Source organism: Hemicordylus capensis, chromosome 6, assembly GCF_027244095.1.
Source record: "Hemicordylus capensis ecotype Gifberg chromosome 6, rHemCap1.1.pri, whole genome shotgun sequence".
Lineage (NCBI taxonomy): Eukaryota > Metazoa > Chordata > Lepidosauria > Squamata > Cordylidae > Hemicordylus > Hemicordylus capensis.
The window spans coordinates 16,311,010-16,338,015 of record NC_069662.1 but is presented as its reverse complement, the minus strand read 5'-3'; the positions used below and the strand labels follow the sequence as shown (position 1 = coordinate 16,338,015).

General features: G+C 48.4%; 1 protein-coding gene and 1 long non-coding RNA gene across 7 annotated transcripts; one reads left to right on the top strand and one right to left on the bottom strand.

The window, feature by feature from the left end:
- Positions 1-361: 361 nt before the first annotated feature.
- Positions 362-27,006, bottom strand: SLC5A2 (solute carrier family 5 member 2). 6 transcript variants are annotated; one of them, XM_053260771.1, is made up of 16 exons: positions 25,795-25,858; positions 24,413-24,904; positions 18,176-18,247; positions 16,903-17,007; positions 16,124-16,183; positions 15,130-15,234; positions 14,747-14,852; positions 11,722-11,802; positions 10,843-11,072; positions 9,079-9,214; positions 7,277-7,384; positions 6,478-6,628; positions 5,229-5,397; positions 4,108-4,323; positions 2,426-2,597; positions 362-1,509 (listed from the first exon to the last, which is right to left on the bottom strand). In XM_053260771.1, exons 2-16 carry the CDS (start codon positions 24,521-24,523, stop codon positions 1,283-1,285), a joined length of 2,049 nt encoding a protein of 682 aa, XP_053116746.1. In that variant the 5' UTR covers positions 24,524-24,904; positions 25,795-25,858; the 3' UTR covers positions 362-1,282. The 6 variants fall into 6 exon arrangements, with proteins under 6 accessions (XP_053116746.1, XP_053116748.1, XP_053116749.1 ...); XM_053260773.1 differs by having other exon boundaries at positions 24,824-24,904; XM_053260774.1 differs by lacking the exons at positions 24,413-24,904; positions 25,795-25,858 and adding an exon at positions 26,783-27,006.
- On the top strand, positions 960-3,467 carry LOC128329478 (uncharacterized). The gene is made up of 2 exons (XR_008309675.1): positions 960-1,049; positions 2,249-3,467. It is a non-coding gene; the product is annotated as an uncharacterized LOC128329478 (long non-coding RNA).

Genomic DNA, 27,006 nt, shown 5'->3' with positions numbered 1-27,006 from the left:
TCCCGTGTGTGGCATCTCTCATGAGAGTTCACAAGGAGCTGCCGGGAGAGGAAGAGGAATGTTGGAAAGTGGCAGCTGGCTGGCTGAGAGAAGGCGGCGGTGGCAGAACTGGCGAGAACTAGGGGCAGATGGTCTGCACTGGGTCAGCTGCTACTTTATTGTTACCTATCATGGCATTGAAATTTGGCAGCCAGAACTATAACCGGTTTTGGATATTATTTATGTATGTAGATTATTATTCCCCGAAGCTGAAGTGTGTGTGTGTGTGTGTGTGCACATGTATTTGCATAAGAAGACAAGAGCAAAGGACACCATTTTTTCTTACCTTTGCCTCCAATCCAGCACACACAAAAGCATTAGACATTTTTTCAGAGTAGGGTTTATTTTTTGTCCCCCACCCCATCTCTTTGTTTTCCAAAAGCCTGACTTTGGATGGTCACTAGTGCGGTGGGCTGTGAGGGGTTTGTGGCCTTGGAGAAAATGCTCAGAGGAGTGCATTGTGGGGTGTGTGTGGTTGGTTGGTTGGTTGGTTGGTTGGTTGGGACAACTAGATATATGGGGTCTGGACAACTGCATATAACAAGGGAGGCAATATAGATAAGCAGTTGTGCAGATGGAATGTCTTGCTCAAACCACTGGAATGCGTATGAACAGAACTGAAACCATTTTAGGTGCTGAGTCTACAGGTTTAAATGAGATGTTCACCTAGATGTACTTTTAAGAAATGTGCTCACCATCAGAAGTGAAAAATAGCTGACAGGTGGAGAGATCCTGCTGAGGACCACAGTCCTGAGGGGCAGGGACTCTTTCCCCTCAAGCTATTTTCCTAGCAAAAATCAACACATACCCTTAAAGGGGCTGTTTCCTGCAAATTACATGCAGCTTGAATCCCAGTGCTGGGTTACATTAGGTTGTGTTTATTTCCCATAGAATCTGTGATGTGTCTTAACATGGGGTGATGATTCTGGGTGAAGTGGGACACAAGAGACCTCAGGAAGGCCTTCAGAAGAGGACCTTTTTATCTTGCACCTGCTTATGCACACACTCTGGTCAGCATTGCACAAGTTGATTTTCAGTGGGCTTGAAAGATCCTCGCTTGTGGGTGTGGGTGGGCCAAGATGACCTTTGAGTCCATAAGTCCCTACCAACTCAGATTCCATCTTTTTGCTCCTGCTGATCCTCAGAGGCTGAAGGGTGTGTGTGTGTGTGTGGCATGTCCAGATGTCTTTATGGAACAGGTTCAGAGGTTAGAAGTCCTACTGATGTGCCGGATTGATGGCGCTCAGGCATAGTAGCCCCACAGGAATACTGCGAGGGCCATCATGACGACAGCGTTTATGTTGACGACGCGTCTCCAGGTGGGGTGCTCTGCAATGTCCGTGAGGCGTCTCAGCTCCTCGGCTTTCTCCTCGGGGCTGGGCTCGGGCTGTTCTTGGCTTCCCGTCCTTATCCCGCAGAACCAACTCACGCACTGGCTCAGCCAGCCATAGGAGGGCGCTGCTTTTAAATCTGTGGTGCAAAAAGACAAGAGACAGAGTTGGTGGTCAGGGCCCACACATGTAGTCTCCCATTCATATGCAGCCAGGGTGGACCCTGCTTAGCAAAGAGGACAAGTCATGCTTGCTACCACAAGACCAGCTCTCCCTTCTAAGATATCTGGGCATCTGAGGCTTAAACACATCAGATAACCCCCATCCAGAGTATAATTAAATGGTGGTTAATTTGGTGTTCCTTAAGGGCCCTCAAAATCTCCCGCCTGAGGCAGCTGCCTCATCGGTTGTTATGCACTGTGTACAGCCTCGTCAACTCTTGTTCCTTAATTAGAGAGGGTGCTCCTGCTGCAAGGCATCTTTGGGCTCCAAGGCATCGTGCGCTTACCTCCAAAGGAATCTGACCCTATTATGATTATGGGGGCCAGCTGGCATGTTAACAGCGAACCGAGGGGTTCCCAGCCTTGGGGCCCCTCCCCGGATGTTGTTGGACTACAACTTCCATCATCCCCAGCCACTGTGGCTGGGGATAATGGGAGATGTAGTCCAACAACATCCAGGGAGGGGACCCAAGGTTGGGAACCTCTGGGCCAGGTAACAGTTGCTACCCAACTGGGTTATATCTGCCCCAGTGGCAGGAGGGAGAAAAGTGCCTGGTCACTAGGCAACCAGCCTTGGGCCCCTGCGATTTCCTGCTGTGACTTGGAAGTGCCAGGAGATGCATAATAGGGGGCACCTCTTGCTTATCTCTTCCTCAGGTTTCAAACTGTGGGGAAGATGGTTAGGAGGCCATGGCAGAGGGCAGCCCCAAAGAAAAACCAAGCCTCCTGGTAACAGCTGGGGCATTGGGGGCCACACCAAGGATGTCCAGAGGTGGCACCATGTGGAGTTGCTGCCTCTCCACCCCTCCAACACCACACCTGTGGCTGCCTCACCTTCTGCCTCCAATGTGTTCTCCAGCCTCCCATTCTTGGCTGCCGCCACCTCTGCCTCTTCCTGACGCTGTTGCCGTGCAGCTTCCCTCTGTTTCTCCATCTCCTCTTCCTCGGTGTCCAGATCTACCCGCTCCTCCTTACTGTGCCTGAGGCTGAACACCAGGCGGTGCAGCTGTGGTGGCAAAACAGGGTTGATTTATATGCAGGAGCTCCTTCTCCAGCCATACACCTGAGAAGAATGCATCAAGTTCCCAGCTGTTCTCTTGTGGTAAGGCTGTGCCCTATTGGAAGCTGTATAGGCCTTTCCAGCCTACAGCCTTAGTGGTCATACAGGTTACACTCATGAGAAGACAGGCCAACAGAGTTGAGAAGTGGCAGAGGGTGGGGGGTGGCTATGTAAACTTTTGTGGTGTAGTGATCAGCCACCCCTCCCTCTAAAGAGTTAACAGGGAGTGAACCCTTGTCTTGACTGACATGCTGACGAACCCCAGGGCAACCAATCAGTACACCAGGTGAGTGGGACCTAGAGAGTGGTTGCAGGGAATTCTGGGAACAAGAAGGGCAGTCTTTGTTAGAGAGAGGTGTGTGCGGAAAAGCTTAGTGAGGGGCAATGGAGTTTTGTTCCCTCATGGTCAAAGCCAGCTTGGAGGTTTCTCTCATGGAATAACTTTGTAGATCCTTAAAAGAAAGGATTGCAGAAAGTATGAATTCTCTTCCAGAGCTTGGTGAGTTCAAGGAAATGGGAAGTTTAGTCTAGGTAAAAGTTTGTTTAGTCAGACTGTGTGTTATAATTTCTGTTTCTTGGTGTGTGTGTGTGTTGCACATATTCCTGATACTGTTTTACTATAGTTACCTGCAATGTAGTTGAAATAACACTCGCCTACGCCCATCCTACCTAGAGCGTTGCAAAAGACTCTATAAACATTTTAACAAGCCTAAGACAACCTATTTTTGTAATCTATTAAGTATTCTTAACTGTGTCTAAGAAAGCCTCAAATGGAAGCAGTCTGCAGAATTTGAATAAAACTGTTTTTTAAAAGTCTTTTCTTTGTACAAGCCTCTCCAAGTTGGTTTTTAACTCAGGAAAAGGGGCGCCCGCAAAGGGGAGAGTTCTCTGGTGCAAACATGTCCTTAGAAGCTCAGCAGCTAACAGTTTTTCTCATCCCGTGTAAGTTTACAAGTGGAAGGTTTTTGTATTTGCCCCATTACAGAGGGGCCTTGGAATTACAGCACTCAGTCCACTGGTCTGGCTCTCTGCAAGCTTTAGGGTGCTTGGTGGCAGCCTTTTGAACTTACCGCTAATACAGGATAGTTTTAGGAGAAGCCTACCCAGGCAGCTCAGCAGGGATAATTCAGCATTTCTTTCCCTCACATGAGCTTGCTCTGAGACAAAGGCTTTAATCTGCTACAGGTGTACTGTGGGAGAAGAGGTGAGGAAATGGGTACCTAGTGGGCCTTCTCTTGTTTGTGAGCCCCATGTGATGGAAAATGATCCATAGAAGGACCCCATAAAAGTGGGCTTCTCTAGATTGCAGACTTACTGACATGGAGTTGTGAAAGAGGAGGAGCTGCAGTAGTCATTCAAGTGAGATGCTTATGGCAGAACTCCCAGTTGGGGTTATTGCTCCAAGGTACTAAATGGTCAGCTCACTTTGATTATTCTTCCCTCCCTCCATACTTACATATTTGTCAGAGATAGGTGAGGTGCAGAGGGAGACAGCCATCATAATAGCAGCCGTGGCCAAAAAGAGGATAATGGCAAAGTACAGATAGTGGATGCCACAGATCAGCCGAGGGCAGCTGCTGGGGAAGAGGCAACTGCCTGTTCCGTAAATGAATTCTGGGATCATCCGGGCCATGCCTATGGCTAGCCCCCCCACCAGTCCCCAGAATGCACCCTGCAGAGAGAGAGAAGGGGGTGGGGGGGAGAAGTGGAGGATGAGTTGCTGAGCAGAGTGGGAACAGGATCTTAGTTCCTTGAATTCCTTTCTCTCCACATATTTGACTTTTGAGGGGAGAAATCCATCAGGACCACAGTGGCAAGGTAGGGTAACTCCTTCCCCTCACACTATTTTCCTGCTGAAAATCCACAGATAAACCCGAAGTGACTATTTGCTGCAAGTTAAGTACAATTCAATCCCCATCCCCGGTGCTGGGTTATAGTAAAGATAAAGTGTGCTGTTGACTCCTGGCGCCCACAGAGCCCTCTGGTTGTCTTTGGTAGAATACAGAAGGGGTTTACCATTGCTATGTCCTGCGCAGTCTGAGATGATGCCTTTCAGCATCTTCCTATATAGTCTTCCCATAGTCTGGGATACATACCAGTGGGGATTTGAACTGGCAGCCTCTGACTTGCTAATCAAGTAATTTCCCTGCTGTGCCAGTAGGTGGCTGGTTATGTTAAGTTGTATGTATTTCCCATAATTTTATTTTGGATTTTAAAAGGTTTTTTTGAATACGACAAATTATATACGAATACAACAAATATTTATATTATTTGTCATATTTAATGTTTAATATTTATATTAGTATGAATTATATACTTTATGGAGAGCTCCTGAAGCTTAGTATGATTATCTTCTTGGTCCCAACATCTGCAGGTATTCCAAACCCACATTTTCCCATCTCCCGGATACTTGGGTCCCATTTTGTGAAACAGCTTCTGACCATCTCTTAAATTTCTCCTGCGTCGGCACCTGGTTTCCCCTCCACTGACTCTTATGCAATTGGAGGGGTGTGTGTATGTCTCTCTGTGTGTGTGTGTGTGTGTGTGTGTACACAACTTGTTTTTGAACTCACTCACCTGCTCATTTACCCTTTTGACAAAGACACCAAGAAGAAAGATGGCGGCAATGGGTGGGGCCAAATAACTGCTGATGGATTGGATGTAGTCAAAGAGTTGCCCGCCCTGGGCAGCTTGCACCACTGGGATCCATGCAATACTGACCCCCACAATTAGCAGGATCCACACCCTGTGGGGAACCACAAGAAGGTAAGATGCAGCTCCTCCTGCTAGCAAGCAAGCTGAGGAATGGAGACAACCAGAGATATCTGGTATCGTGCCTCTATATTACTAGTTATCTTATTTGAAGCCAGAGAAGAATTTTCCCTCCTATGTTTACCTTCCATTGCTGTAGCATGTGGATTAGCTGGCTTGAGTTGGCCTGACTAATTTGTTTTGAAGACATCTTGATGGGTGGCACACCTTGTCTGCCCATGTTCTCTGCTTGTGCCAAATGGTGGGGTCTGGATTTTGTATTTTTAGATTATAGAGAGAGGGGCTAGGGTATAGAACAGATGTTCTCAAACTTGGGACCCCAGATTTTGTTGGATGTTCTCAGATAGGGATTATGGGAGTTGTAGTCCAATAACAGTTGTGGAAGTTTGAGAACCCATGGTGTAGAAATTTCTGTCTTAGGCAGAGGATTATATTTAACCTGCTTTCTGGTGCATTCTCAACCTAAGGGTATACTACAAACTCACACTGATTTTATAGCACTGCAATGGTTATTGTGTCCCCCAAATAATCCTGGGCAGTGTAGTTTGGAAATACCATCTCCTTAGCCACTCTCACAACACTACAGTTCTTGCCTAGATGGTTGTGGCTAGGGATGGTGGGAGTTTTAGTCTAACAACTTCATTTGAGAACCCCTGGGCTAAAACAATTAAGATAAGAACAGCTTTGCTTGATCTGATTCAAGACCCATTTAATCCAACAACCTGCATCTCACAGGAGTCGGTCAGATGCCTCCAAGAAGCCACAAACAGGACATGGAGACAATTGCCCTCTTCCACTCTCTCTCACTTGCAACCATCTTGAAACATGAAAGTTCTGTTTAGCTATCATGGCTAACAGCCATGGAGAGATCTAGTCTCCATTGTTGTAATCCCCTATTAAAGCCATTTAAGCCAGCCGCCATCACCATATCCTGGAGCAGACTAAAGCATTAACTAAATGTGTTAGTCTACAAGGTGCAACAGAACGCTCTTGGTTTTTTTCTACTGAAGAAAACACCATGACACTTGTGAGGAGCTCACCAGTGCTTTCTCACCTGCCCACTATCAATAGCTCCTTGTCATTGGCTTGTGGCCTCAAGCGGTTGTAGATGTCCATGGTGAAAAGGGTGCTGCTGCTGTTGAAGATGGAAGCCAGAGAGCTCATCAATGCGGCCAGCATCACAGCTAGCATGAGCCCCCGAAGGCCTGCAAGGAGTGACACAGAGGGAGGAAGAGGTCAGATGAATGCATGTCTTCATCTCTGAACCCCTTCGGTCACACTGGGGAACTGATAAGCATTCACGCTAAGGTCAAGACAGGGCTCTAAAGGGCTGTTGGCTCTTTTGTTACATTTATATCCTTCCGCACTTTCATCATGGAACTCAAGGGGTGTTTTCAGACATAGAAATATTGCTTTAAAATGGAACTTCTTACTGCTTTTCTACTCTACAATTACTATTGCACAATTTTGCAGCATCATCTGCTGGCCATTTGCTGCCAAGTTGTGATGAGAATAGAGGCTTCTGGCCCTACCTTAGTCTCAAAAACCTCAACTCCCATCATGCTTGGCAGCAAATGGCCAGCAGATGGCACTGTGAAATTACACAACGGTCATCTGGACTCTGAGTAGAAAAGCAGTAAGAAATCCATTTTTAAACAGTATTTCTCTGTCCAGAAACCCCCAGTGCAGCATCCATGGAGTTCTCAGGCAGTCTCCTATTCAGGCACTGACCAGGCCTACACATGCTTGAGCTTTATCAAGATGGCTGCATCATGTGTCCCAAGACTGTTCCTGGGCTGTTCAGTTTGTCCAGGGGCAAAAGAGATTGCATTGAGACCTGAGTATCTCCTTACCACTCGGCATTAGAGATACCACCAGCTTGGGGTAGGCGATGTTGGAACACCCAACTTCGGTGCCACATATTCGTCTGCATTCTTCTGGCACAATACAGGCTACCTCATCTAGAAAAGCAAGTAAGGCAGGATATGAGTTTTAAATGTCTGGTTTAAAATCAATTGATTGAATGGTTTTGTGCATGCTGAATCTTGCTCTTGATAGCAGTGACACGAAGCTGTTGCTCTTACCCCCTAGATAGCCAGCTACTGAGTTGATGGCTACAAATAAGACACTACTGTGGCGGGATCCCCAACCTTGGGTCCCCGGATATTGTTGGACTACAACTCCCAACATCCCCTTTGCCCATTGTGGCTGAGAACTCCTGAACTATGGACTTAGACGACAATAAAAACAGAGGAAAATGCTGAGGCCCTGGAGATTTCTTTGATACTTCCGCCACAAGCTGAGGGGGCAATCCATTTCTCAGTGCAAATTTGGAATAGAGAAGCCATTTGTCTTTTCAGCAGTGCAAGTGGCTGTAGAGGAAGCCTCAGAGAAATCCTAAGGTCTACTCTGCTTGCATAGTTTGGCAGGATTTGCAGCCGCAGAGGAGAAATCTGATGGTTCAACTTTACTTTGTCTTTGCAGCCTGCTTCTCTTGCTGGCAGTGAGGAATGCAAATGTGATGGTCTGCAAAGAAGCAGCAAACTAGAACTGAAGGCCTTAAAGTGTGTATTGGAGAGTAAGTCCAACCTGTCTCTTGCACAACTAAGGAACTGATAAAAAGTCACTCTGAGGTAGAACTCATTTACTCCATGCTTCCGGCTTCATAAATTACGCCCTATTCATATGTTATATTCAACACTTTGTACAAGCTGTGTACAGTGCATACTAGTACAGATCTGTACAAAGATAGTGTACAGTGTGTACAAAGATAGAGTGTACAGTGTATGCTATGTACAGTGTATACTTTGTACAAATCTGTACAATGATTCATGTGTTATGTTGAATGCAGGTGCAGCAGTACTACGTTTCCTATCTGAATCCTGCATTTCAGGGAGTCTGTACCCAGGTTCCCTTTTAAAATGAATGTGAGTACAGTCATTCACACAAAAACACGTACTTGTATACAGACATCTGAATAGTTTTACACCATAATTGACTTGCTCATCTGACTGCTGGGAGAGCCGAGCATGCTTCCGATTGTCAGTTGTGTGCTTGCAAACATTAAAGGTAGGAGGTGGGGGGTAATGGTCGCGTGCGGTGGCAGCTGGGTAGGATGGCTTTTCTTCCTACCTTGGTAAAATGCTGTGAATGGAATCTGGGTCTGGCCTGCTCATCCTACCCAGCTGCTGCCTTACACACAATCCTTCTCCCCGCTGCCTACCTTAAGGTTTGCAAGCACATGACTGAAAATCGAGAGCTGCCTAGCTCTCGTACCCAGGCTGGGTGCTTCTTCTACCCAGTCAGTGGTAATGTAAATAAATATAATCTCTGAATGGGTTCACAGTCTCTTGGCCAGGCCTGCTCAACTTTGGCCCTCCTGCAAATGTTGGCCTATAACTCCCATAATCTCTGGCTATTGCCCACTGTAGCTGGGGATTATGGGAGGAGTTGTCCAAAAACAGCTGGGGTTGGGGGCAAAATTGAACAGGCCTGCTCTAGACTGAATCCATTCCTTCCCCAAATCTCAGGCTTCAAAACCACGAAGTCCGAAACGATTACTGGTTTCAAGCCTGTTTTGCTCCAAACTTTCCTCCCCTTAGGATGCCAGGATCTGGTCTTCTCACCTCTAACACTCCACTCCCCAGATGTTTACCTGGATACAGGATCCGGCTGATCATGCCGGGCATAACCATGAGAAACATGGGCAGCAATTTGAGGTAGCCACAAAGGATGCATCCGGCTTTGACATGGGTGAGGTTCTTCCCAGCCAGGCATCTCTGCACTATGACCTGTGTGGGTTGGAAATGGAGTGGTTATGATCGATCCTTTCCTAGATTCTAGGACCAAACCAGAAGTGACATGGAAGATCTGTAGTCAGATATCCTGATGTCATTTTCTTTGGTTAAAACACGTATGGGATTGGGACTGCAGTGCTAAGGGAGGGGAGTTAAACCCCGCCCCCACAAATCTGCCATTAGTAAGTTGGGGGAAGGATTTACTCTCCCCTTTCCCAGTAGTTGCTTTGAACCAGAGAAATATTTATTTATTATATTTGTACACCGCCTCAAACTTCCACCTCTGGGTGGTTTACATCGACATAAAACAAATTAAAACCTTAAAACAATATAAAACCACAAGTCTAGTTAAAAGCTTGGGTGAATAAGAGTGTCTTCAGAGACTTGTAAAAAGTTGTCAGAGATGGGGAGGCTCTTATTTCAGCAGGGAGCACATTCCAGAGTCTCAGAGTGGCAACAGAGAAGGCCTGTCCTTGTATAGCCACCAGACGAGCTGCTGGAAACTGCAGACAAACCTCTCCGGATTATCTCAATGGGTGATAGGGCTCATAGTGAAGAAGCTGTTCTCTTAAATAACTTGGGCTTAAGTTGTTTAGTTTTTAATAGGTTATAGGTTATAACCAGCAACTTGTATTTTGCCCAGAAACTTACTGGCAGCCAGTGTAGTTATTTTAATATAGGAGTGTTATGGTCTCTTCGAGATGACCTGGTGGAGACCAACCTGGCTACCGCATTCTGTACCAACTGCAGTTTCCAGACTATGTGCAAAAACAGCCCCACAAAGAGCACAAAGACAGTAGTCACGTCTGTAAGTTGCCAGCATATGTACTACTGTTCTGAGGTCATTTATCTCAAGAAACAGATGCTGCTGGCGTACCAGCTTAAGCTGATAAAAAGCACCTCAGGCGACCTCCTTAACCTGAGGCACCAGGGAGAGGTTAGAATGAATGAATGAATAGCTTTATTACGATCATTGATCAATTATATATACAAACAAATGATGCTGCATTCAAATCATACAGAATATGATTTAATATTTTGTATTCTGGGAGAGGTTTAGATCCAGAAACATTCCCAGACTGTGTTCCTTGGGGGGAGTGTGACCCCTTCCAGAACTGGCTGATCAAAACTGTCTCCTGAGTTCTGACCCTGCAGAGTAAGTACTGCCGTCTTATTTGGATTTGGTCTCAGTTTGTAACCCCTCATCCAGCCCATCATTGCCTCCAGGCAGGCATTTAGGGAGGTTATGCCTTCTCATGATGAGGTTGATATATCAGGAGATACCTTGTTTAACCTTTACCAAGGTTGGGAACCCCTGCCATAGGAACATAGGAAACTGCCATATACTGAGTCAGACCATGGGTCCATCTAGCTCAGTATTGTCTTCACAGACTGGCAGCGGCTTCTCCAAGGTTACAGGCAGGAATCTCTCTCAGCCCTATCTTGGAGATGCTACCAGGGAGGGAACTTGGAACCTAGATGCTCTTCCCAGAGCGGCTCCATCCCCTGAGCTCACACTTCTAGTCTCCCATTCATATGCAGCCAGGGTGGACCCTGCTTAGCAAAGTGGACAAGTCATACTTGCTACCACAAGACCAGCTCCCCTCCTCTGATTGCCATACCTGATCGCTGCACCAGTACCAGAGAGAGTTGATGGAAAGACCGACGATAACAGCTGGCCAGGGCAGGTCGCTAGTGACAGCATCTCTGATCATGTGGAACGAGTCCTCACGGGGTAGGTAGCAGGAGGCTGAGATGTTGTAGAGGGCTGGGGCAGGGGAAAGTGTCCGACTAGGAAGGGCTCCCATGTATTTGTCAAATACCCCCTCATAGCCGCCGACTTCATTAAAGGCTGCAGAATAATAGTTAGGAAATATTTTAGGACCAAAAAACAACACTCCACATAAGAAGCTGCCTTATACTGCCCATTGGGTCATCTAGCTCAGTATTATCTGCCTTGACTGCTTTTCTTGCTGTCATTTGTGAGCGCTGAGCTCTGCCTAGATATTGGTGGGGCTTGGAGCAAACAAACAAGAGTGTGTGTGCCAGTTCCTGCCAAGGCCTTTGGGTAATATCTACCTTCTCTCTGCCCTTTCCTCCTGCTACGAGTGGGAAGGAGAACTTGCCCTCTGGCCTGTGGGGCTGTACCTAAGAGCAGGCTTCCCCAAACTGCGGCCCTCCAGATGTTGCTCAACTACAACTCCCAGCATCCCTAGACACAATTTTTTTGTGGCTGGGTATGCTGGAAGTTGTAGTTCAGCAACATCTGGAGGGCCGCAGTTTGGGGAAGCCTGCCTAAGAGGATGGGGGCTTTAGTTCCTGTCCTCTGCATTTCAGACACAAGGTGAATGTAATCACAGTTTTGGCACTGAATGCACTGTACTACACATGCCATATATTTTCCATCTTTCCTGTGCTTTAACTGCATCACTTTTGCCAGTTTTGAGGGGTGTGGGGCCAAATTTCCATGCAGTGCCCCCTGCTGGAAATGGACAACTCACCAAATCCCATGAGGATGAAGGCTCCACTGACCATGACAAACGTCTGGACTGTGTCTGTGTACATCAGTGCCGCCAGCCCACCTGGAAGAGAAGCAAGAGTAGCACGTCTGCAGGTATTTTTAATGATGGCTGAACCTTGCTTGCTTTGGTAACCTTCAAACTTCTATCACCTGCCAACTGAGATCCTGGGCTCCAGAAAAAAAAATATCAGGAAGATTTTTCACCACTCTCTTCCCCTGTTAATTAAGAACATGTGTGGTGACAGAATGCGTTGAGGTCAGAGCAATGCTGCATTTAGTTTAGCAGCCTGATGTTCAAGAGTGACCAAGCAGATACTGCAGAGGTGCTTGGACTGTGTTGTCAAGACCATTTGATACAGGTAGCAAATATGTCTTAAGTTGTCCCATCCTTTGTTGTTGTCATAGGTGCACTGAAAAGGTGCTAATGGTGCTTAATAAGCTCCCTGCTCCCACCAAGGGACTATTCAATTCTGTTTCCATTCTGACAGGATGCCTATGCCTTTAATGACTACCAGCTTAACCCTCACAGAGCATATGCATGCTAGTACTTGATTGCTCCCCTCACCTGAGCTGCACTCCTGCTCCTCCTCCACCCAGTTGCTCCCACCCCCCTCACCCCTCTTGGTTGCGGCTGCAGCATTGCTGGCGCCTATAGGCCAAGCTGTTGCCCCCATCCCCAGAGACCTCCCCATCCTCACCCAAGCCCCATTCCTGCTGCTCCCCACAGGAGTAGCAGCAGCAGAGGTTGACCGGGCCCTTCCTCACTGCCACCTCCGCCATGGCCGCTCAGTTCCCCTCAGGCCACGACAAGCCTGGTCCCGTCCCTTGCCTGCCTGCCTCCCTCCGCCAATGGCCTTGGTAGCCCCAAACAGCAGCAGTGGTTGACTGGGCCCTTCCTTGCTGCCAATAGGCACCACCATGGCCACTCGTTTCCCTCAGGTCCCTGACAGGCCCGTCCCTCGCCCCTCCTTCTTTCTCTCTTCCCCTCCCTTCCTCTCTGTTCCACTTGTTATTCCCCTCTGTCTGTCTTCTCCTCCCCTCCCCTCCCCTCCCCTGAGTTAACAGATCTTGTTCATCCTGTTTCCTCATCTGATTCACACAATGGCAGCTTCCTTCTCCTGAAGGGGCCCACTATCATTCATATATATATATATATAATCTTCTGACCAGTAACAGTTGCATTCCAACTGCCCTTAACCATCACAGGCTCCTCCTCACCATCTGCATATGGAATCCCCACTGCCGTGCTCTCGCAATTATAAAGATAGATATAACCTGTTCGCACATCCCTAAAAGGTACAGTGATGAGAATACCTGCTGCAACTTTAGAGGCACAGATGCCCTGTTAGAAAAGTTAGAGGCATAGGTACTGAGCTAGGAACATTTTATTTTATTTTTTAAAAAATAGTTATATTTTTTGATGGGATAACATTTTGATGGGATAACATAAGTTACATCAACATTTTGATAGGATAACAAGTTTATTAATTTCAATTTTAAATTAACAATTTTAAATTAACAATTTAAAAGAGCAAATAAAGAGCTTAAGCAGCAGTTAATACGTATTTTTAAAGGCTAGAGGACTACAAACTCAAGAACTGTTCACACCAGTTAAAATATAACCGTCTGTACTTGAGGTTGGATCGGACAACTGAACAAACTGTAGTTTGTTCAAATGCATCTTAATTTCCCCAGGATTATGCAATCCTCTTCCTCTTCCTTCCTTCCCTCATGAACAAGGGAAATAATGCTCTGTTAAACCACTGTGGCTGGGAATCATGTTTAAACCAGGCTGTGAATCTAGAGTTGAATCTCAGTTTCACATCCTGGTTTAATTGTGATTTGTGAACCACAGTTAAGTAACAGCTCCAAGTCTGGATGAGCTGTGGAGCTGTGGTTTAATCAACCAGGATGTCCACACTGGAGCTAAGGAGGCAAGGGAAGCAGGGAGGAGAGAGCAGGCTGGCTCTGGAGAGTCAGAAACCATGTTCATGACCCAACATATCATGGTGTGTGGTGGAGTCACCTGAATCAACAATTGGTGTCTAAACTCCTTGGAGGAGGAACATGCTGAGGGTCAGTTGGCAGTCCTATTCATTTGACAGAAGAATCATGCATACACATCTATATGTCTATATCTCTTTGATTAATGTCCCAAAAAGAAAGCTTAGAAGCCACGTGCCATGACCTTGAAGATTTGAGCCCAGATTTCCGGTGTGTGTGTGTGTATGTGAAAGAGAGAGTTGTGGTTCATAATGGAACTGAAAGGGTTCTGTATATGAACAAGGGCACTCTTCTCTTTGCACATTTCACGTCAGAGCTGTGGCACTGAACACACTCTGGGCTTAAGTCCTGACTCGTAAGAAACCCTACGCCCCCATACTTTCACTCTATCTCACACATGAGGGCAATTCACGTGACCATAAACTAGGTAGGAGACAAGTCCTACGCATTTTCGGCAGCATGGCATGCTCTCATTTAATGATCGTGTGTTAGATATGGACAAGGTAGGACGGAGGCAGGGAGCTTGGCCATCTGTCCAGTCCTAGCTAGGTAGGACAAGCATTCCCTACCCAAATTTCCATCCCCAGCTTCTGAATGAGGTAGGCAAAAACTCATCCTACCCAGCTGGGGCTTGACAGACAATCTGCTTCCCTGCCTCTTTTTATCTAACACACAATTGCAAAATGGGAGCGTGCCCAGCTCCCAAAACTGGGTAGTACTTCTGTAGCTGTGGAGCCAGTTGACCTCCAATGACTGGCAGGTGATCATGTGTTGAGCTTGGTGTCATGAACAGTTTCACCTGCTGATCTCTGTGAATCACTGTTAAAGGGGCAGGAACAGGTCAGGGCTACCCTCCCGCTCCCCATGGCCAGTTGGCAATCTCATTCTCTATTGTATTCTATCTCCTTGTCCAGAAAGCCTGCGTTAGCCTCCAATTCCAGCTTCCTGTTGGGCACCCAACCAGTCTGAGTCCTAGTAATTAAAATTAACACTCCAGTTACCTGTCATTGTGTAAATGGTGGTGATGATCAAGAGAGCTATGACAGCCACATAAATATTCCAGCCCAGAGCTTGCTGGATGAACACGGCTCCAGAGAACATGTCCACCTATGGGCAGGAAGGAAGCAAAAGCCCATGGTACATCGCTACCTCCATAATAACTTCTTTAAAAGGGGGGTATTGATATAGTAGGCCCTCAAAGCTACAAGACAAGGCAAGAAATTCTTCCCTCCCCCAGAGGTATAGCTTCACCATGAAGTGAGGTGGGGTGGTCAACTCTGGGAGACAGATTTTTGGATTTCCCTGAGGTACTTCTCAGGCAGCAATGGGCTAACCTGCCCACTAAGCCTGCATCCCCCCACCTATGACTGGAGAAATGACCTACCGAGATCTTGGTGAAGATATACATGAAAAGGGACAGGACGGAGAGGTAGAGACGGATTCGCTGGCCTCCAAAGCGTTTCTTCAGGTACTGCGGCATCGTGATGACCTGCATGGGGGAAATGGTAGGGGAGATACTACTGCTTTCTGTAAAATGGCAGAGCAGAGAGGTCTCCAAAATGACTATTTACACAAGGGGCTCCCAATCTTGGGTCCCTAAATGTTAACATAAGAACAGCCCTGAGGGATCGGGCCCAAGGCCTATCTAGTCCAGCATCCTGTTTCACACAGCAGCTCACCAGATGCCTCCAGGAAGCCCAGAGGCAAGGGATGAAGGCATACCTTTTCTCCTGGCTCCTACTGTGGCCTATAGTCATCAGACTAGTAGCTTTGGATAGATTCTGCCCTCCATGACTTTGTCTAAGCCCCTCTTAAAGCTGTCACCACACTCTGTGGCAGAGAATGCCATAGATTAATTATGTGCTGTGTGAAAAAGTGCTTCCTTTTGTTGGTCCTACATTTCCTGGCCATCCGTTTCAGGGGTTGATCCCTGGTTCTTGGACTACAACTCCCTTCAGCCATTGTGTATGGAGATGATGGGGGTTGTAGTCCAACAACATCAACATCTGGGGATCCCAGGTTGGGAACGACTGATTTGGAAAGGCAGGATGGCTTTCCCACATTTTAAATATCTTTCCTCCAAGGAACTTAGGAAGCTGCCATATACTGAGTCAGACCATAAGTCCATCTAGCTCGGTAATGTCTACATGTACTGGAAGTGGCTTCTCCAAAGTTGCAGGCAGGAGTCTCTCTCAGCCCTATTTTGGAGATGCCAGGGAGGAAACTTGGAACCTTTTGCTTTTCCCAGAGCGGGTCAATCCCCTGAGGGGGAATATCTTACTGTGCTCACACTTGTAGTCTCCCATTCATATCAGTCTCCCATTCATGTCCCCTCACATATCAGAGTAGGGACATGTGGGTGAGATAACAGGGCTTACCCCAGCTGTGAGATAAACAGGGACAAAAAGCCATCCAAGGAGAAGAACAATGAAGAGAGCCTGGGAAGGAAGAAAGAGAAGAGGAACCATGAGGTGGGGTTGGGAACCACGCAGGTCAAGTTGTTCTCCATTTTCCTGGCAGGGCTCCTGTGCATTAATATGGGCATTGGAGGCAGACACTCTAATAGGTTAAACTTTCTTTCTCCAGTCTCCAGCACTGCATTTTCAGGCTGGGGAAAGCAGCATCTTTTGAGTGTTGGTAGAAAGACTCAAAATATCCCCCCGCCTCCCCAAGTTGGCCTTACAATTTAGGAACATAGGAAGCTGCCTTATTCTGAGTCAGACTAGCTTAGTATTGTCTACCCAGACTGGCAGCAGCTTCTCCAAGGTTACAGGGAGGAGTCTCTCTCAGCCCTATCATGGAGATGCCAGGAAGGGAATCTGTCTGGGCCCTAGATGTTCTTCCCACAGCCGCCCGCCCCCATCCCTTAAGGGGAATATCTTACAGGGCTCACACAGGTAATCACTCACCAAATGCAAACCAGGTCAGACCCTGCTTAGCAAAGGGGACAATCCATGCTCCTTGCTATCCCAAGGCCAGCTCTCCTCCCCAACTGAGTTGGTGATAGCCATGCAACTGGAATTAGCACACTTACTATGTTGGCCATTTCTGGCTCCGGTTTCTGCTCACCAAATGAATGGCATTCTCCCCCCATCCCACCGTCTCCCCACATGTTTCGTCGCCCTCCCCCAAATGGGGCCCTCTATCCAGTGCTTACGTTCCACTCAAATCCTGCCACGGCCAGGCCATTCGCTGCACCGGTGCCTGCCAAGCCCACGAAATGCCCGCTGCCGATATTGCTGGCGAAGAGAGAGGCGCCAATCTGCAGGCACAACCCCCACCAAAGAAGGAGAACACATCACTTTGACTCTTCTGGACTCACCAGTCCAAAAAACTACCCTACCATCTCGACTAGGCACCTGCCATTAGGAACATAGGAAGCTGCCATATATTGAGTCAGACCATAGCTCCATCTAGCTCAGTGCTGTCTACACAGGCTGGCAGCGGCTTCTCCAAGGTTGCAGGCAGGAGTCTCTCTCAGCCCAATATTGGAGATGCTGCCAAGGAGGGAACTTGGAACCTTTTGCTGTTCCCAGAGCGGCTCCATCCACTGAGGGGAATACCTCCCAGTGCTCACACATCAAGTCTCCCATTCAAATGCAACCAGGGTGGACCCTGCTTAGCAAAGAGGACAAGTCATGCTTGCTACCACAAGACCAGCTCTCCTCAGCCATTACCTCCCAATCCACCCAGCACCTGAGAGTTCCACTAACTTTTCTTCCTCTGTTGAATGTCTCTTCCCCCACCCCTTGAGAAAGTATAGGGCTCCCTGTAACCCCTTTTCTCTTCCACACCCCATCCTTTCTCCTACCTTGCATTCCATCTTTCCTTCCCCTTGAATGATCTGATTTGTTTTCTTTCCCCCTGCTAAATGAGCAAAGAGGTACCTTTTAAAAGTGGCGATTCTCTTTATGGAGCAGGAGGAGAGCAACTGGCCCTATCCATCCCCAGCTCAGCATCTCCCCAGTTCCTGCTGCTGGTGTCTATCTTATGGGTCTTTTTTAGATCTTGAGATCTCTTTGCGGACAGGGGGCCATTTTCTATCTATCTATCTATCTATCTATCTATCTATCTATCTATCTATCTGCTTTGTGAACCTTTGTTGCAAAGTGGTATAAAAATATCTGTCTGCCCATCCACACCCATTTCTAATTCATATGTTTGCAGCCTCTCTGCCCCCAATCCCCATGTTCCTGGAGGCATATCCCCTCCTCCTGTCCCCATATGAACAAAGTGGGGGTGAGTGTCCCTGGGCCCTGAGGGGGAGGGGGGCTGCTGTGTGGGGAGTGTGTGATGTTATTTGCGTATGAAGGGAGAATTTGCATAAGGAGAAGAAGCCGGGGGGCGGGGCAGGGGCCCCATCTTTGCTGCTTGCTCTAGGGCCCACTTCAACCTATGCACCCAGTCCCCTGCCCTCTTTTGCTACTCACCGGCCACCATGCCATGTTTCTACCAGCCAAGAAATATCCCCCGACGGTACTCCGGTTGGTCCGGCACATGGACTGTGAGCCAAGAGAAAGAGGAAAGATGGTATGAGTAACCCCCCCATAGAAGGACTTGGCCATTTTCGGGAGCACAGAGTTTTTCCTGCTTTGGCTGGACGATGGGGAGACATGCCTAGAGGGAGAGGGCCCTCCTAGAGGACAGGTTGTTCAGTTGCTAATCTGCTGAATTTTACACATCCTAGAGGACAGGTTGTTCAGTTGCTAATCTGCTGAATTTCACACATCATTACCAGCTGCTAGGACATTCCTGAATCGTGTAACTTTCTGATAATCATTAAACCATCTGGGGTGATCAGGCCTGGGATCAGGGGCGTAGCTAGGGGAGAGGGGGCCATGTTCATCCCTCTCTCTGGTGGCCCCCCAGAGTGAGGGAGATAATGAAGAAAATAGGGAGGGGTGGGGCTGGAGGGCCCCCAGGAGCTGGGGGCCCATGTTCTTTGAACCCTTTTGCTCAATTATAGCTACGCCCCTGCCTGGGATCAAAGAGAAGAAACAATGCAAGACAGAAAAATAGCAAATGTGCAGAGGGTCAGGGCTTCCTGCCAGGGTACAGGCAGAGAGGGGTACAGAGGAGGTCTTCATGTACTGGTTGGATTCTAGCATCTCAGCTGCATTAGTGCTTTGCCAATTGCACCTACAGATATCCTTGCCATTTAGCTTGCATTAATAATATGCAAGTAACTTCATATTTTAGGTATGCACAGAGTACCTTTAGTATCTAATATGTACTTGTTACCTATGCTTTGGGGTTTTTTGGTATGTTAATCGGACCACCTTATTTTTGGAGTTCTAGGTGTACCATTGATGCTATATTTGGGTCCTAAATTCTGGCACCTAACAGCAGAGGTGACTCTGGAACAGCTAGTTTGGGGAAGCAAAGGGGTGGCAAAGAACATTATTGGAGGCGGGGAGAGGATTTTACTATACATTAAATATGTACTTAATGTCATTAGTTTATTTACCTTATTAATGGAAGTCTATTCAGAAAGTGGGCCAGATTCCTGATAGAAAAAACGGTCTAAGGTCATTTTCACGACCAAACTGGGGGGAGCAGAAGGGAAGGCAGGCTCCAACCTCCCACACAACATGAGCCACCTCTGAGCTCTGCCACTTGCACACCCACACAAGCAGCATGGCAGCAGGCTCCAGAGCTCAGATGGGAGGTGGAACACTTGAGCTGGGTCCTCCAGGATCCCACAGTGCACTGCAATAGTGGCTGAGTGCCTGTTCTCAGCATTGCAACACCTCCGCTCTGCCTGGCCCCTCTTTCCCCCCAACTCTCTGATCAACATGGTCGCCTGGGAGCAGTTTTGCAAGTGACCAGAAGAGGAGGTAGGAAAGGGTTTGTTCTCCTCCTACCTCACTTTTAATATGGCCACCCAGGGAAGGAATTTCTGGGTCAGGTGGGCTCCCGGTGCCCCAGATGACCAGAGCTACCTGGGATAACCCCCTCCTACCCAGGTAACTCTGGTGAGAATAGCTCATCTTTTGGGATTAAGTCAAACCTTCCCGTCTGCTTTCCATGCTAGTTTTCTCTTCCATGTCACAGGAATGACTGGGTGTGGAGACAGGTCAGTACCAGGTCAGCTGAGATCTGCAGGGGAGATGACCCTGTACATATCCTCTCATCCAGCCCGGACAGAAGCTGAAGCATTGGTCTGGCTCCTGGGAGGCTGGAGGAGTCTCCCACCTACCTGACTGAACTGGCTTCTGCTGCATTTCTGGGGTAGAGGAGTGAGCGGACGAGGTTTTTTTCCCAACAATAGAGGCCTTTAAAAATAATTAATTTAAAACTATAGGAACTTAATATACTGTGACTGTACTGTGTAACATTTTGCTGTGAAGTTCCAGTCTGGTGGATTGGGGAGCGAGAGAGGGAGTGGGAAATATTTGCGGGGTGGATGGGAGCGCATTTGTGCAGCCCCATTTCAGAGCTAAATCACGCCCCCCTGTTTCTGATGTCAGATGTGGGGTGCGTGTCTGGGGCAATGAGGCGTTGCCCATGAGGGGTGGTGGCCCAGATTCTTTTAACCCGTCTGCTCAATGGTGGCTTCACCCCTGGGCACCCTCCCCACTGCTTAAAGAAACCCCCACAAACACCTTCGAACCAGATCGAACGCCGGTCTTTCAGACCAGGTCAGCGATCTGTGACTAGATCGGCAAACCACTTTGTGCACACCCCTACAGGTGAGTTCACTAAGTCTGAAGCTTGCGTCCCAGACTAGAGTTGTGCTACTGAAAGCATGCTTGCACTTGTACAATGGTTGTGCAACTTCTGGCATGTTGCATCTGTTTTAGAGGACACTTTTGCTCAAGGGCACAATAGCACAGTTCCTCAAATCCCTGACTGTTACTGCAACGACGTGATTGGGGCGTAGGGAGCTTTGCCATGGCTGGAGGACAAAGTCCTCCAGCAGCTTCCCTGCCCCCTAGGTTTTCTGGAGGGAGCAGGGAAAGGATCTCCCTGTCAACAATTCCATGAACCAGTGTCTGGGAAGTTCTGCCAGGGCTGATGTGCCCTGTTCCCGGCCTTGGCCCCGCCCCCTTGTGTCGGACGTCAGACGCAGGGGCAGGGCCGATACTTAGGAGAGGGTCCATTTGAACCCTCTCCCATCCCTTCCCAGTCAGCGTATCATTGAAACACTGTCTGTCTCCCCCCACCCACCCATCATAGCCAATGTTTCAGTGAAGCACTGGCTGTAGAGGAGAGGGACGTGCCTCATGTTCCCAGTTGGTAAGCACTTCTTCAGACACAGGAGTGGGGCCAATACTTGGGATCCCTCCTCAGTCAGCATTTCATTGAAATGTTGGCTTTCTGGGCTTCTCCCCCCGCACAGCACAGCCTGCGTTTCATTGTAATTCTGGTTGGATGAGACAGGTGTGCCTCGTGCTCCCAGCTGATGAGTGCTTCATTCATCGTCTGAGTGTGGGAGGGCGCAAGGGGGTACCCTGGCCAAGGGAGAGCCTTGGTGGCTCCCCCAGACCCTGGAGACTGGGGGGAAGTAGTCACCCTTGCTCCATAGTCCCTACGCCCCTGGATGTGATCTTCTTGTGCGAGTGCAACTTTGTTCTGCAAGCACTTTGTTAGTCAGAGTGTCAGCCAGTGGCCTTACATGTTTCTGAGGCTCCTTCTTGTGCCAGTAGGCCTACTCCATGCAGGCGCGGAGTGAGGCTGGCGGCGGCCTGTGTCTGGCTGCTGCTGCGGCCCCCTGGGCCCCCCGCATTTGACGTAAGATGCAGGGTGTGGTCTCCCTCCAAAACAGGGTCGCACAGCCCTGTTTTGGAGGGATATCAGCCCTGCTGCATTGGCAGTGAGGTCAGGAGCAGCTCCATTAAAGGCAGGGACAGTTGCTCCAGACTGTGGTGCCAAAGCAGCGTGTGCCTATTTCATTCCCAAATGAGACTGCGCAGCCCCATTTGGGAGCAAAATAACACCCCCTGCATGTGACGTCAGACTCGGGGGGCATGTCAGGGCAGCGAGACGCGGCCCCTGATTGGCGGTGGCCTGGGTTATTTGAACCCGTTTGCCCAATGTTGGTTCCGCCCCTGGCTCCCTGGGTTGACCCTTCAGCTTGAGGGTTCTGTCATCAAGGAAAACAATTGGGCTCTAGGTTTCTACAAGGTGATTTTGGCTCCAGGTTGTGACCAAACAGCTTACCAACCAGATGGCTGTGAGCCATCTCCAGCCTCAGAGGCATGATGCCTCTCAGTACCAGTTGCAGGGGAGCAACAGCAGGAGAGAGGGCATGCCCTCACCTCTTGCCTGTGGGCTCCCCAAAGGCATCTGGTGGGCCACTGTGCAAAGCAGGATGCTGGACTGGATGGGCCTTGGGCCTGATCCAGCAGGGCTGTTCTTATGTTCTTAATGGCAGCTCTGCTCTCCAGGAAAGGAAAGGAATGCCAGGTTTCAGAAGGATGCTTGAAAAATAACTATGAAGGACTGAAGGATTTGAGAAGCCGGCATATACTAGGCTTGTTCTCATGACAGCTAGCAGGGTAGTAGAAGCACCCAGCTTGGGCATGCTCCTGATATTTGGTGGTGTGCTTGCAAACTTTAAGGTCGGAGGTGAGGAGAGTAATTGTGCGTGAGGCAGCATCTGGGTAGGATGAGTGTGCCCTACCCAGAGTCTGCCCCCAGTATTTTACCAAAGTAGGAGCAAAGGCTGCCTCACCCAGCTGCTGCCTCACATGCAATCATTCTCTCTGCCTCTTACCTGAATGTTTGCAAGCACACCACCAAAAATCAGGAGTGGACCCGGTTCTTCTACCTAGACCAGGCACAGCACTTCTCCTGCCTTGCCAGCAGTTGTGCGAACAAGCTTACTGTGTCTAATCAATGGCCCATTTAGCGCATAAGTAGGGTTATGCAGAATTCCCCACAAGGAAATGCTTTTGATTTTCCCTTGAAATTTCTCTGAGGAACCTCCACATTCATTTTGAATTTCAATGCAGGCAAAAATGTCAGCAATAGCCTTATTCAGAACCGAGAACTGAGAGCTCGTGCAGTAGTAGGCTCTTCTTCATTGGAGGTGGTCAGATGGAGGATGGACTGTGATCTGTTAGAGATGCTGTAGCATTTCTTGCACGGAGCAGCAGGTTCGACTAGAAGACCTCCAAGGGTCCCATCCGACTCTAACATTCTATGCGTCTAATCCACATTAGCCAAATATGCCTACCAACTATGGTGACCAAACTCACATTAGTCAAAAGACATCTTCTCCCAGGACCATTCTCTGAGAGAGATACTGCAGGTGAATGCATTGGTAGGCTGAAGATACCTGGAAGCCACCTGTTCCAATCTTTTAGCAAGTTTATTTTGCATTCCTTATATTGGCATACTGTTAATTACATTTGGACTGATTACTTTTTGTGTAGTTGCCCAAAGAGCTGATTCTATTCTAGCCCTTTCACAATTTTTTAGTATTTTTCTGAATGGTGAGAGAGACGGCATGAACAGAATCCAGGAGATAAAGGTGGACAGCCCAATGAGAGAGGGAGGGGTGGGCAAGGTGTATTTGAGGTTGGGACAGATTGCTGTGTAATGACATGGGTGGACAAACAGAAAGCAGGCGACTGTATGGAGTAGAGTAGAAAGATATAGAAAGAGCAGTGTGTAGAGTGGTGGGTTGATTACTAGGGATGGGGTATTTAAATCTACGTACATCAAAATATGTTCGTAACAACTGCTCTGGGTACCAAATTCTAGATTACTGTTCACACATTACGTTGAACACTCGTACGATGAGTGTACAGTGTACACAGGTATATTGAGTGTATACGGTCTACACAGTATGCAGTTAGTGTTGAACACAGGTACAGCAGTACACTTTCTATCTATATAAGCATTTCAGAGACCTGTACCCAGGTTCACTTTTAAAATGAATGTAGGTACCGCCATTCACACAAACATATGTACAAACGTACAGACATATGTACACTCCTACAACATAAAGCTATTCACACAATTGAAAATGGGGTAGGACAAGTGTTCTACCCTGATTTGGGAGCTGTGCATGCTTACAATTCTTGGCTGTGAACGATTTTTGGTTGCTTACAATTTTCGGTTTTGAAATTAATGCGCGTACAGCCGTTCACACATAAACATGTATGAGTGTACAGACATCTGGACCAGAGGACCATAGGAAGCTGCCATAAACTGAGTAAGACCATTGGTCTATCCAGCTCAGGATTGTCTTCACAGACTGGCAGCGGCTTCTCCAAGGTTGCAGGCAGGAATCTCTCTCAGCCCTATCTTGGAGAAGTCAGGGAGGTAACTTGGAACCTTCTGCTCTTCCCAGAGCGACTCCATCCCCTGAGGGGAATATCTTATGGTGCTTACACATCAAGACTCCCATTCATATGTAACCAGGGCAGACCCTGCTTAGCTAAGGGGACAAGTCATGCTTGCTACCACAAGACCAGGCAGCTCTCCTCTCCCGTACAACATGATGTGTGGATAGAGTTTTTAGGATATCTAATTCTGGTTTTAGTAGACTACTAGGCTCTAGGTGGCTATCAGGTGCACATTTTGTGCTTGAATTCTGCTGCCAGCTCTGCCCAGTTTCCTTCCCAGAGCTGGGCAGTATTCTTGTTTCCTGGATGTGGAATAGAAATCTCTCCCTACCCCTAGAAAACGTTGGAGCCCCACCACCACTTTCATACCCACAGCCCGACTCCGATGACTGCCAGGAAGTAGAGGCAGATGACAGAAATGTCCGCAGCATTGCTGATAGACGGGGTCTCCGGTGTGGTGATCAGCGATTCCTGCTCCATGGTGGCTCAAGCTCCGGATTTTCCACAGCCAAGTGGGTAAAGCCAAGAAACCTACTGGGGCAGCTCCTCAAAGGATCCCCCCTGCTGCCACAGATGGTTAATAACCAACTCAGTCATGGGTTGGATGTGTGATTAACTTGGAATATATGTGAAGGGAAGGCTTAGGTGGGAGGGGGCATGAATCGGGAGAGGGCAACCTCCAGGAAGGTTGCCACCTTTTTAATGGACAGAAATGCTGTGCCTGTCACCACTGTGTAACAGGTAGATATCTAACAGGCAAAGCATTTCTAGTCATTGTACCTCTGGGCTAAGCAAAGCTTTTCCTGTTGAATTTCAGATGCTTGGAGAAACTTGACACGTTCCAAGGTCCAAGGTGGCGCCCTGGAATGAAAACAGATTTTGAAGGCAGTGCTTTGATGGGTTTTAGCTTGGGTTGCCCCTCCCTTCCCAAAGTACTTGAAAGGCCTAGTTCTCGGGCCTTCTGTTCTAAGCAGCTGAGCCCTCTCCCTTCTGAGAGAAGTCCCACTCTTCACTCTCGGGCTGCCAGGTCCCAGAGTTTGACAGGAATTTCGAGTGTTTTGAGCTGCCTCCTCAGTGCTTAAATTATGTGGGGAGTGGGGAGGGAGTGGGAAGTCCTAGCCTCCCATTCTCTCCTGCCAGTTTTAGTCAAATTGTGCCCCTCAAAGCTTTTTTTAAAAAGGAGACCATCACAAAAGGTAAGGGTGGCGGGGGTGGCCGCATAATCCCATGTAATGAGAGCTCTGCTCTCTTTCAGGCTCCTGATTAAAATCTCAGAATTGGGGGACAGAACGAAGGAAGCAGTCAGTTCTGGCTCCATGTTCCTCAGATTCCACTGGAGCCACCAGCCAGGGTTTGCAGCCTGCCCCACCAGGCTCCACCCTCTGACCTCCGAGGCTCCACCCCTTGGACTTCTGGGCTCAGGGCTGGTCCCAGAGATTGTGGCCCCCGAGGGGCAAGGTTCCAAATGCTGCCTTGCCCTGGGTCCCTGGGGGAGGCCCACCCTCTTCCAAAATGGACCTGCCTGCTTCGGAAGAGGCAGAGGAGATGGGGCGGTGGGGGGGGGTTGCCACAGCCTCCTCTCCGTGGGCTCCCCGCAGGCTTTGCAAGGAGTGTGAAGAAAGCAGCTCCTTGCAGAGTGTGGTCAGGGGCAGATGAATTGCTCCTGAAGGATTGCTCCTGTGCTGACGGCAGAGAGTACATGGCCACTTGCTGGCACCCCAATATGCTGCTGCCTGAGGCGAACACCTCACCTCATAAAAGGACTCCAGGGCCTGAGCTTCTGGGGACCTGGCAGCTGCACAGCACCTCTCCTGCCTCGACACACACACACACACACTTATCCAACCCTTCCAGCTGGCAGTCCAAATCCCTGGGACGGTGACTGCCCGTTCAAAGCAAGGCCTTCCAGCAGTTGTTCAACTACAGCTCCCATCATCCCCAGCTAGAAGAGCTGGTCTTGTGGCAGCAAGCATGACTTGTCCCCTTAGCTATGCAGGGTCTGCACTGGTTGCATATGAATGGGAGACTTGATGTGTGTAGCACGGTAAGAGATTTCCCTCAGGGGATGGAGCTGCTCTGGGAAGAGCAGATGGTTCCAAGTTCCCTCCCTGGCAGCAACTCCAAGATAGGGCTGAGAGAGACTCCTGCCTACAACCTTGAAGAAGGCACTGCCAGTCTGCGAAGATGATACTGAGCTAGATGGACCAATGGTCTGACTCAGTGTGTGGCAGCTTCCTATGTTCCTACAGTGGCTCAGGAATTATGGGATTTGTAGTCCAACAATAGCTGGAGGCCGAAGTTGTGCAGCCCTGACCTAGGGATCTCAAACCTCCAGTTGCCAGCCTGTCCACCCTTTCCCTCCTTTAACCCATGTATCCTCCTTTTGCAGAGCCAGCACATTTAAGCCAAGTAAACATCCTTCATCATTCACAACGGCCTTTTATGCGTCTTGCCTATGTTATCCTTGTGCCGCCACCAGGGGGTGCTATATTCTCATTAGGCTCACGGGTTGGTGCAACCTTATTTTTTTGTTTATAGTATATAACTAAAGGATTGTTGAGTTGCTTTTGCAACTTAAGCCAGGAGCGACATGCAGAATAACGAAGGGGGGGGGAGGAAAGGAAAGGGGGGAAAAGGAAAGGGGGGAAAGGCAAAAACAATAAGTTGAAAGATTTTAGCAGCAAATTTAAAATAATAATAGTCAGCAGAAAATTTTAGACACAAGGAATCATCAGTAACCAGTAGTCAGAGTTCTCCAGGTGAAGAATTCCAAAGGGAAGACGCCACAACTAGAAAAGGCTTGCCCTGTGCCCTTTCATTTTTCACCACTGTACAGGACACAGAGCAGAGCTTGATGTATAACACCATCAAATTAATGTACGCTGCGATAAAGTTACAGGAACAGAAAGAGCATGTAGAAAGAGCTATTGTGGAGGCTTGTGCTATGTTGAAGTGGGGTGAGC